General features: G+C 40.1%; 1 protein-coding gene across 5 annotated transcripts in view; it reads left to right on the top strand.

Moving 5' to 3' along the window:
- The window catches only part of LOC117430258 (actin-binding protein WASF3-like), a 43,102-nt gene extending 32,045 nt beyond the window's left edge, over positions 1-11,057 (top strand). For 2 of the 5 annotated variants that reach the window (XM_059001098.1, XM_059001103.1), the window contains 5 exons: positions 795-905; positions 2,441-2,616; positions 3,366-3,635; positions 5,014-5,393; positions 6,983-11,057. In XM_059001098.1, coding sequence (XP_058857081.1) covers positions 795-905; positions 2,441-2,616; positions 3,366-3,635; positions 5,014-5,393; positions 6,983-7,140 — 1,095 coding nt within the window. In that variant the 3' untranslated portion in view covers positions 7,141-11,057. The remainder of the gene's footprint in view (positions 1-794; positions 906-2,440; positions 2,617-3,365; positions 3,636-5,013; positions 5,394-6,982) is intronic. The other 3 variants (XM_059001100.1, XM_059001102.1, XM_059001101.1) reach the window with 3 other exon arrangements.
- Positions 11,058-12,499: the final 1,442 nt, after the last annotated feature.

Below are 12,499 nucleotides of genomic sequence, written 5' to 3'. Positions count from 1 at the left end.
AATTCTTTCAAAGAGAGATCAATACATTTTGTATATATTATTGTAACACACAAATTCAGTAAGATTTACTGGAAATGTTTTGTAGTTCTTTGACCTTCAAGTTGAGCCTCTCAAGGACAAGGGTCTATAAGATGGTCATTTTGCCTACTAGTGATGGCCAAAAATAAAATATTTTCGATGGAAATGATTTAATGGAACTACCATAGTGTATATTTGTAGAAATGAACTTGTCTATCGGCCCATTTCTATCTATATAGAATCCTATGTTGGCCCGTTTGTGCAATATTGTTTATTTTGAGAGAATTTTTCCTACATTGCATCCATTTATTAATATGAACGCCATCTTAAAACAATAACGTATTTTAACATTTAGCTTATATCCTTATCCTAAATAACACCCTGAAGACTGTAGTTGTTTAAAGATGACGTTCACAAAAAAAATGGATGCAGAGAAAGAAAAACTTGCAAAATTGCTCCAGTGGGTCAACATAGGATTCAATATACATGGAAAAAAACAATTCAACAAATATACCCTACAGTAGTTGAATTAAAGATATTTCATTTTTGGACGTAACTTACCCGTCTTATACAAAAGTATCCTTTTGTTACACTGCGTTTTTTTTTTTTTTTATGAAAATGATGCAGATTCCTTTTAATAAAGAAGGGCCAGCGCTATCCAATCTAGCTCTGGCTAACAAGCTGGTGATGCTGCTACAGTCGCTGTGCTCCTATGCTGTCTTGTAGTGGGCAGTTCCACAGAGTTTCTAACCAAGTAGGCTTTCCCTCTCCTCCAGACAGGCAGCCAGCCCACCGCAGAGCCAGTTAGGCCCAAATCCAGGCTGATCCAACTGCAGCCTGGCAGCCAGCCCACAGCCACCCCGTCCAGAAGCACCCTATACAGCCCAGTAAGACCTTTGATTTGAACTCGTCACCTGTGTTTACTACTGTTCACAAATATAGAGCGAGGGTAAACCCTGAGCTTCACAGTGCTAGTGCAGTGAAACATTGCCCATTGACACCTGGCAGAATTAGAATATATCCTGCTTAGCTTCTGCTGAAAGATGAACTCCCTCAGGGAAAGTTTTATTAAGGACTGTTTTGTTTAATTCAATTCAATTTGCAGTTCATGAAACCGCTTTTCAACTGTTTGAGAGAGTTAGGCGTTTAAGTGCTGTTCAATCTAGGACAGGGGTGGCCAGTGCTGGTCCTGGAGAGCCACAATCCTGCAGGTTTTCTGGGTCTCTTTAAATCATCAAAGACCTAGGAAACATGTTAGTGTTGACCAATTAAGAAAACAATTGGTTCAATTAAGTAACTGAGAACTCGGGTGGAACGAAAACCAGAAGACCCTGCAGCACTCCAGGACCAGGGTTGGCTACACCTGATCTAGGAGACTCTTTATAGGCTCTCTTTATAAAAACAGTCCTTAGAAAAACAGTCCTTACAATGTTGTGAACAGGGCCTTTGTCAATAAAGAATACCATTGCTTTTTTATTCTTGTTGTAATTTAGTGATATACCTCACTATCTTAATCATGCACCAAATCATGTATTGGTTGATATGGTCACATTATTGTTTTTTTCCCCAATTATTTCCAATTAATATTCTTATTTCACGAGGAAATTACGTATATGGCTTTTCTTTAGGGGTAACTCTCGTGCATCGTAAGTCCATGTTAGGGTATACCTATGTAAAATGATTATCGTATGCATTTTTGCAGAGACTTGCAGTGTATTTTTTTTACTTCAAAAGTAAAACAATAAGTGGTTATTACCATATTACTTTATGAACTGGAATTGTACAAAAAGGTATTAAATACACAAGTAAATGCAGGCAATAATCAGATCTGTGGCAGTCATCTGAAGCAAAAGAATCAGATCACTGATGTGTTGTTCCTCGATCTTCCTGTAGTGCAGACAACACATTCTACATGAAGAGAACAGTGAGATGGCTTCATTTAAAAAGAAGAGTCTGCGACAGAGAAAGAAGTACTTATTAGTCACAATTAATGGGAGTTAACACATGATTTAAAATAATCACCATTAACCGTGATCATTTTTAGTATATGATAATAAGGGGAAGCTGTCATTCTCGTCCAACCCCACTAGAAGCCAGACATGCAGCTATTAATAATGTAGCAGTGGAAGGGCTTGACTACAAGCTTGGTTATAGATGAAGAAGCTAAACTGACTTGAAAAAGGGTCTGGTTTATTTTTTATTGATGCTTAAAACACTTTACAACAGGAAATATGTACCTCAAAACTCTCCATAGCATTGCCGTTATCCCTTAAATCTATCATTGAGATGCGCACATCACGGGATACAGCTATGGTAAAGCAATGTGGTTCTGTAAGCCTTCCAATGGGATTGAGCTCAGCTCTGTCCACATTCTCTACAGGCTGGCTTGGAAGCTGATTTAACATGTTCTTGTTTCTTATAGGAGCAGAAGCAGGTGGAGGACCCGAGCCGAGAAGTGAGGAAGGTGCGCAAGGCGAGAAACCGTCGCGATGTGTGGAACCTGATGGCGTACGACAAGGAGTTCCGGCCCGATAACAGGTTCTCCCCCTCTCCGTACCACGCTGTGTCTTCTGAGGGCTTGCTCTCTCCAGACAACAGGTGCACTACTCAAATTAGAAAGGGACACATCTTGATTTCATTGGGTCACTCCTGGTGGTGGCGGTGGTGTTTATGTGCTAGAAATCAGGTTTGAAATCTATAAAATGGACTGATGTGTCACAGGGAGTCCACATCCTTTAGAGATTTTTTTTTTTTAAGTGAAGCTATAAATCATTAATTAATTCAAGGTTTTTAGATATGCCATTTCATGAATACTTGTCAGTAACCCACATATCCCCATCACAGCTGTGAATACAAAATTAGAGCTATCAGTATCATGTAAAAAGCAGATCAGCATGACCAACTTTATATATAGAACAGCATATCATAAGTTCACAGTGGGAGTGTGACATACATACATGGACCTACAAATGTATTTTGACTCCTTTCAGAGCTTTGTAAAAAGACAGCCCTACTCTAACCAATTAAGTTGTCTTATATGGGTATAGTTTTTTTTTTTTACATTTCATTGCACACGGCATTGTGGTAGCTGTAGTAATATGTCCCAGAGCCTGTGCTGTTTTGAGCAGCTCCAGAACTACAGATCCCAGGGTGCCCTGTTCTTACATTGGGTTTCCACACTCATGACATGAACATCCATTCCTCCAATCTCTTGCACATCCAGAAAGCCAGCACAGACACCACACAGGTATATTGTCGATCAGGAAATAGAAACACGGAGACTGTTTCACAAGCCAAATTCCACTTTCACCAGCAGAAAATGACAGCTTACATGTCCCCTTGTACAGGTCTGCGGCCTCTGATGCAGAGCACTCCTACCCTGCTAGTCCGAACCACCCCTCCCAGCAGGTGAGTGCGTCCAGCTCCTACTCCACCGGCGACAGCAAGGAGCTGCTGGCGGCCCCAGTGCAGACCCAGTCACTGGACCGTGCATACAGGGGCCCGGCCACCACAGCAGGCAGGCAGAGCTCTCTTGGCAGGGTGCAGCAGCCCCACGTGCCCCTGCCCCCCGACCCAGCACTCAACGGACCGCGGCCTCCCACAGCCAAGGACTACAGGTACCGGAGAGCTGTGCCTTATTGATTGATTGATTTCTTTCTTTGTTTCTTTGTTTATTGATTTATTTCTTTGTTTTCACATTATTGTGAATCCAGTGCTCCCGAAAGGCAGGTGCACACCCCTCCTGATTTGAACCCCCTCTTTCTGCCATTCATCTTGTGTGCCTCTCAAGCACTGACTATCACTTGTGTCGGATTGTGTGGTGATGTGGATTATACTGATGTCTGCTGGAATATACTCCAAGAACTGCAGAGAATCAAATCCCTGTAATATCACTCCTGTCAATTACACCCTGTCTGTTAGCCACACATTGAAATGCCCTGGACAAAATACAAGCTCCTGATAATATCACTTTGGTTATTGTCACACTTAACTGATTTCCACTCCTAATATCACTTATCTAAAAATCCTAAGAATAGACGGTTCACATGTAAGTAAGTTACAAAGCAAAACAGGCATGTCTGTTGTATCAGTGCTTGTGTGTTGTAATGATTATTTTGCTAGGTTGTTGTTGCCAGGTGAACATCTGACAGAGTCAAGTCTGCTTGTTTTCAACACTTTTCCACAGTCCCTTTTGAAGTAATAGGGGTTGACTGTATATACAGGTATATACCTGATCAGTTTACCCGTCTGCAAGACTGCAGTGTTGAAAGTGATAAACTGGATATATTCTGACCCAACCCTTGCTTTTGCAGCACATTGAATTCGAAATGTGAGGCAACAAAAATAGACATCGCTACTTTAAAAAGCAGGCCTCAAAAATCCATCGGAATTCAAGCCTGATAAACAAATGAATTAAACTCCACAGTGATTGCGGTGTCAATATTGATTACCTAATGCATTAAGAAACTAATGTAAGCATTAGGGAGCAATGCGAGGAGCAAGGCTCTGATCCAGGGCATGTGTATGGGTTCACTCAGTACTCCTTTGTACAGGGCATGGGAGATGGGGAAGACTGAATATACCACATAAGAAAGTTTTGAGAGTGCAGACACATACACAGAGCACATTTATTATAGCAGTCAAATGCTTCAGCCCATACATAGCCTGCAGTAGTTCCAGTTCCATTCTATAACATACATGTCACACAGTCAGGTACTTCTATTATTAGCTCTCTGCCCTCCTCGCACTGAGAGATATTCCACAGAGTACAACCCAGTAGGTGCCACAAATGAACTATATACGTTACTTAAAGGTACAGAAATTAAATTTGGTCCTTTTTTCAAGCCACCTAAATTCAGCCTTCAAAAGTCTTATAATACAGAACACACATACTAGGATATTAAACAGGTAAGAAAATAAATATTCAGAAAAAAAGTAGATCATTACCCTTTAAGTATATAATCTGTATTTCTTTTTTTTGTTTTGTTTTTTTAGTGCCAAGCAGATCCCGGAATACTTTGTGCCCCCAGCTCCTCCTCCCCCTCCCCCTGTCATTCCCTCAGCGCAGACCGCTTTCGACAGTCCAGCTGCCCCCCCTGCCCCTCTGCCCCCGAGTACTGTCACTGCGGTGTCTCGACCGTACTCCCCCTCCCCCCCTCCGGCCCCCCCTATCTCTTTCCCTCCTCCCCCGCCTCAGCCCCCTTCTGGTGGCCCTCCTGTGGCCCCTCCTCCTCCCCCTCCGGGCCCCCCCACACCCCCCCCCTCCACTGCCCACACCGCCTCGCCCTCGGCAGCGCAGGACTCACGGAAGTCTCAGATTCCACTCGTCCCCATGAGCGACGCGCGCAGCGACCTCCTCGCAGCCATTCGCAGAGGTGGGGAGCTCGCTTGCTGTGTTACATTACAAATGCAATCTGCTTTTCCCAACACATCTTTGTTTGCATATTTTGCACTTTGGTTTCACTGTTTAATAAAAAGGATGAATGTATTATATGCTGTAAGGTTATAGGATAAATATCAGCACAAGTAGAAGTGAACTGGCCCAAGGGTGGAAGCCAAGATGTGTTTACACACTACAAGTTGGTATAACACATACACCTATAACTCAGTTAAATACTGCTTTATTATCAATACAGTACATCCTCGCTATAACGAACCTGTTGGGGTCCAAACCTGTTGTTCGTTATGTTGAGGGGTTCCTTATAGTGAAAGGACAATCAAAATGAACGATAAACTGTTGGAGTAATAGTAGAATTGCATGCACCTGTTTGTCTCATGTATTCTGTCTTTGCTTTATCCTATTCGCTAAAGAATTAAAACGCAGTACAAAAAGCAAAAATCCCGAATTAAAGCTGAACTTTTATTCAAAATCAATCTGATATGAATCGTTTCAAAGTGCACCAAATCTTAATCCAGCATGTAAGAATCCCAAACTGAGCTTGTATTCCAAATCAACCCGACATGGAAACTTAATCAGACCCTCAAGTTTTATTTATTTATTTTAAATAATTTTTGCTTTGCCGCATGGTTCCTGAACAATCCAAAAAACAGTGCTTTTTGACAACCTATATTCATGCCTGTGTTACTCCTTTTTTCAAACGATCAATATAGTTTCCAGCTTTGTTGCAACATGAAATGATTTTGGTTTTGGAGGCATAGTTACACAGCGCGTGCTTTTTATTAAACAAAAGAGTTGAATTCACTGCAGAGGTGGCATCCTGTGCGTACAGACCAGGATGTTTACAGTGTGTGTTTATATTATCTTTTTTTTGGGGGGGGGTCCAGGGGCCAGGTTCGTTATAGCTGAAGGTTCATTATAATGAAGAGCGTTATAGCAAGGGTGTACTGTATACTGTTTCGGTTCAAAATCCAAGTATAATTTACATTTTCATTGAAAAGAGAGCAAAGGCTAATTAAGAGAACCACTTTTGTAAGTTGCTGAGACACGTACCCAGGTTCCCAGGTATGATTTTATCAAGCAGTCAGCCGTACCGATGTTGAGAATAAAGCATGGTAGAAAGGTATGGTGGACCTTGAGGATGGATTTCATTATGATGCGTTACAGCATACAGCAAGAGAAACTGGCACTCTAATGAAAGTCTCCAGGGGCCGGTGGCTCACTGCATGCACTGTAGAGCTGGGTTATTAGTTAACTGGGGAATGAATCTGAACAGATTTCCTTGCAGAAGTTTGTAGAAACTAGGAAAATCTGAACCTTATAAAGGTTTACCAGAATTTGAAGTGTTTTTTTTTTTAATAAGCCTTACCATACCTCCCTGGGCATTATAATGCTTATCTTTGCTTTATCATTCTTTCAGTATGCTTTGTTATGCTTTTACTATGGGACACTTTTGTAAAGTATATTCTAGTGGCATATTCCGTGCTCTGGGACTTATATACCAAGTGACATCCACCCTGTGTAACATTTTCAGTTTTAATGAACAAAACGTTCTCCACCCTCCAGGTATTCAGCTTCGAAAAGTTCAAGAGCAGAGGGAGCAGGAGGCGAAGAAGGAGCCGGTGGCGAACGATGTGGCCACCATCTTGTCACGCCGCATCGCGGTGGAGTACAGCGAATCAGACGACGACTCGGAGCTGGATGAGAATGAGTGGTCTGATTGAGACAGCAGGGACCAGGGCTTCAAACCAGGCCTCGGGGCTGCCACTGCCCTAGTCAGCAACCTTCTGAGAACTGTCAGTTCAAATGCAGTTTTCAAATACATATGTAAGGCGTTGCGGGGTGTCATTGTGGGAGCGTTTGTCAGAGCATATACAAAATGACAATAACGACAAGACCAGAATGCTAAATTCTTAACGGCAGATCAACTTCTTTTTTGCCAGAAAGACAATCAATGCTAAATTGCACCGACTCAAGTACACTGAAGAAGCCGAAACATTTGCCTACCTGACTTAGCTTCTTGTAGTTTTACCTTGAGAATTTTGATTGACTGTTTTCAAATCATGGATGATTGCTTTCAGAAGCGCGGAAGGTTTGTGTTTCAGCCACTTGCAATCGAGAAACCTGAATGCCTGAGTTGAAGCCCTGTGGGATGATAAGTCTGAATATATGCTAGGCAGGCATGAGACCTTTCTGATTTTACTTTCTTGTATACCGAGGTGTATTATAAAGTCAAATAAGCTCATGCAGTCTTGTCCCCACACAGATCTAGCCGTGGATACATACCAGGTCAGCTGGTCACTCGCTCACCACAAAATAAACCGAGCTGCTGAACAGCCAAGCGGAACAAAGAACAGGGTAACTTAGTACAATCAATGAAGCATTTATTCCTGCAAGCTTATCTGTGTATAACTATAGTCATACAAATAGCCCAGTGCTGTACGTAACGGCTGATGTTGAATTACTGTAATAGTAAGCATTTGTTCAAGGTAATAATGAATAATTAAAAGGAGACTGTTTTTAATGTACAGTGCGCACCAAACTGTGTCATGTAAGTGCATGATTTCGTAGTGGACTGATGGTTGGATTAACATTGTGAAGCTAGCACAGAAATGAACTGTTACATGGAAAAAAACACACATGCTGTCTGTTCTTTTAATTTAGAGCTTTCTTAAGGGAAATCTGCAGTTTTATTAAGGAATAAACTCCTGTGTTTGTAGGACTACTGATAATAACCAAGGCTTTCAAATAAATGTTCATACTTTATATTAGTATGATCTACCTTATCACTTCCCCCTTCCATTGTGTTGACGAGATTTTTTTTTTATTTTTATCATACATTTCTGTTTCCTGGTAATCACAGCTATGTAGTTATTTCAATTTTAATGACATAGACTAAAACCCGCTGGTGTTTCCTGGTACCTAATCACTTCCTGTTCTGTGGGTCACATGATCTCATTACAGGATTCTATTGGCACAGCTGGATTCTGAAACCGAGAAAATTATTAGAATTTAATATTGTTCAAAACGTTTACAGTTATATCAGCAGTAAATATCTGACATTTATTTTGTGCTTTTGAATTGAACTTAAGAAATTCTTATTGAATAAATAAATATCCACCAAACTGATTTTTATTTTAAAAACTACAAGGATAAAACAGATCATACAAGGAAGTACGTGTAACTAATACATTCCTTGGAAGAAACAAGTACACAGTGTTACCCACCCATACTCATTGTATATATATATATATTATAAATGTCTATTTTTCATGAAAAGAAAGTTATTTTGCCTGCACCCACTTCTCATAACCTGTTATTACATGCTCTTCCTGTATTAGTCTGCTTCATCTTTACTGCGCAGTAACATTTCACACGAATACACCACATAAGCACTGGACATAATCACCAACATCAGTGTTATGAAAAGTGTACAGAACATTCCACTGCTGGTTAAAGAATAAAATATGTTTGAATATAAAACAAATTTGAGCAATCTGTCCTACTACACATGGGGGGAAAAAACCCCAAAGTTGTTGTATTTGCTTGTATCTTTTGATGCATTTGCAGTAGCAGATGAAAAGCTGCAGTATTGTGTATTCAGAGGTGCCGTATCCCTTTCATCTGTAAACGTTATGTTAAATTCAGAAGCCTTTGAATTGGTGAGATTTTGAAGGAACCCTTACAAAAACAATCCTTAAAGAGTCCTACATAATGTTTAGATTGTGTTATTATACAGTAAAAGAGTGCTTTAAGGTCAGTGAAACGGCCGCCTCACCTTGACTGGCCTGTATAGCGAGTTTTGGTGTTTGACTCTTTCTGTAGTAATCATGGGAATTCTATAGGGCAAAGGACAGGATTCCTGTTACAATTACCATAGATTATTCAGTAAATAAAGTCCTAAAGAGGAGTAGTGTAAACATGTGCAGCATATTCCTGGTTTCTGAGAAATCATGGGAAATCGTACCCGTTCAACTCTTTTGCATAGAAGCAGGTGCAGCCAACAAAGTTGAAAGGTCACAGTGTCACGTGACTTCAAGAACCAGGAACCAAATTATTGGCTTGCAAATAAAATGGGGTTTATAGTATCAGGATCTTGAAAGGGTTTATTTTGTAAGGGAAACAGGAATTTGAAAAGGCTACTGACGAGTTAGTTGGCTTGTTTCTTGTGAGTTTTCCCCCTACTGTTTTAGTTGAGAATTCACAATATATCCCTTGCATTTCAGGTGAATTCAGGAGAGTTTTCCAAAAGCATTACACACAGTTGCCTCTGATTACTATTTCACTACCGTACAGCACAGCATGCCACTAGCAGCCATCACATTTACACAGGGTGCTTATGAAGTCACTTGTGGGCTAAACTGCAATAGAGGTGAACGGCTGTTAGTTACCACATAAGAAGATAAGAAAAGTTGCAAAAGAGTGGAAGCCATTCAGCCCATAAGTGCACATCCGGTTCCTATTAAAGGAATGATAGCAGAACTTTGTCTAGCCAGCTTTTAAAGCAATTGTAGCTCACAAAATAGTTCCATGAAATGTCTCGCATCCATTCATCTAATGTGCAGTTTTGAAAGAAAGCCATGTTTTAGTAAACATCTATTTTCATTTTAAAACATGCTATCTGGTTGAAGGTTAGAGGTTAAAGAAATCTCAGTTTTACAAGCCATGCTTTTAGATTGTCTTGCACGTTCTGTGACTTTTTGCTTAGAGGGTGAAATTCTCCCCACCCCTTTACTGGCTTCTTTTCTAGCCAATAAGAAATCAGCTGCTTCCCCTATTGACTGACATGCTTTCAGTAACATGACCCAGAAGACACTGCTGTGGTGGAATGATCCACAAGAGGAAGCAGATTACCCAAGAATAAGGTATACAAAAGAGCTTCCAAATATCATGTTTAAACATGCTAGAATATGTGTTTCTTTCAAAACTGCACATTTGAGATCTGTGTAGTTAGTGATAGTGCAAAATGCTGGATTAGTACACTTTTGACTATATAACCAAGCATTCTGATTCTCTTTTTAATTGCTTCCCCACACTGCCTGGTTGCTGACAGCGACAAGTCTACTTGTATATACTGCAGCAGCAAGTTAATGCAACTTAGTGTTCATTAGCACCCCCTATGGGTTACAATTGTGGTGTGTAAATCCTACCTGCCAAATCTTATTCCTCAGTAAATACACTTCATCCAGCACTGCTGTTCAGACCCAATAACCACCCTGCATGTTAAATGATGTGGCTGTGGGGCTTTTCAAGGTGAAGGTTGCTAGAGTTTTCTGTATTGAACGTTCTTATCTGATGTGCTGTTGAAACGGTTCTTTCTTGAGGCTGAAGAAAAGGGACACAGCAGCTTTCAGGTATACTGTAAGTTCTAATGAATATGTATGTATGGCCTGCAGTTTATAATAACTCAATATATGTCTTGTTAAAGGAACTGTTGTATACATTTTTGGTAAAACTGCTTGTAAGTATTTTTGGTTATCTATATAAAGTGGTATAATGTATATGTGTGTCTGTGTGTGTGTGTGTATATATATATATATATATATATATATATATATATATATATATATATACACCATGTGGAACATAAATGTGGGCAGATATGCATGTAGAAATAGATAATAAAATACTTTTATGGAAATATTATTTGTGAGATACTTTTTCCTAACTCACAGTTGCACGGCGCTAGTCGTCATTTCTAAAACCACCTCACTTGAGAAATTCAGCTTTGAGGAGTCTTTTCAGAAGCAGCCCCTGTGGTTGATATTAGTTCACACCCCTGGAATAAAGATCTAAGCAGAAACAGCAGTAAAGAATGCTAGAGAACTCACACAACAGGGTAAGAAATTCAATATTAAGAAAATGTAGACAGTATGCCTTTAAACCACTTAATGCACAGTATGTGTTTTCCATCCCCTTGCCGTGTGTGCTCACCAGCAGCAACACTGCACTCGGAATGCCCTTCTGATGGACCGGTATATACTGTAATCATCCCACCTATAACAATATTTCAGAGTATTCAATATATTTCCTTATCTGTTGCAATAATACGAACTTTGTCACATACTGCTAGAGATACCCCAGCATTGATTTAACCCCATGGTCATGTTTTATTTTACCCCCAAAATGTGTTTCTGCAATTGTGAGCCCCAAGACTGGCGCACGTTCTTGGCTAGTTCTTGGACTAACTAGCCACTCGCAGCCTGGTAGCACAGAAGTTTACCACAGTATTTCTGCAATGCTTTTCCCATGGTATACTAAGCATTTACCATAGGTTGATATGTATTTTTTGTATACAACTGTAAGTCGCCCTGGGTAAGGGCGTCTGCTAAGAAATAAATAATAATAATAATAGGTTACCATGGTTTGCAATGCTTAACCATGCTTTCACAATGCTTTATTACACTTCGGTATGCTTTTACTATGGGACATTTTTATAAGGGAAACAAGAAACAGAATTATTTTTTAAAAATCTTTAAAAACAAACTATTTAAGGCTTTTTGAAACAGTTTTCTAATTTGTCATAAACATTCGTTTTTTAGGATTTGATTCTTATTTTTTAGCAAACGCTTTAAAATCTGACGCCACAAAAGTGAAGCATCTGTCAATCAATCAGACCCAAGTCCTTCACATTAAAGTAACGCTGGCCACCTCCATTCTATATTTCGTTTCTGTCCTGTTCAGTTCTCTATTATGAGTGTTCTCCGTCGTTGTCTAATGTTGTTTCAGCTCATTGTCATTATTTCAACCACTGGAAAACTACTGAACTAGGGCTGTGCAGCTCCGATATGTGTCACCATGGAAACTGTTAATGGCTGCTTAGCATTTATTAACTCACAGTTGCAGGGGGGAAGACTTATAGTGACACACTCATTGACCATCACTGGTTAGCAAGTCTTGTGAAGCAGCATGACCTGTGTTAAACCAGCAGGCTGGAGCACAACTATTCTTTGCTGGAAGTCGATTCAGGTACTAACATTGAAACGGGACTGTTATTTGAAATGGCTTTTAAAGCAGTGTAAAATCACATCACTTTTGTCTCCTGTTCAGCACATTAAAGCAGGTCTCAAGTTACTCATACAG

This window comes from Acipenser ruthenus, chromosome 26 (assembly GCF_902713425.1).
Source record: "Acipenser ruthenus chromosome 26, fAciRut3.2 maternal haplotype, whole genome shotgun sequence".
Classification (NCBI taxonomy): domain Eukaryota; kingdom Metazoa; phylum Chordata; class Actinopteri; order Acipenseriformes; family Acipenseridae; genus Acipenser; species Acipenser ruthenus.
Note: the sequence above shows the minus strand (reverse complement) of the source record. Positions and strands in the feature narration are given on the sequence as shown.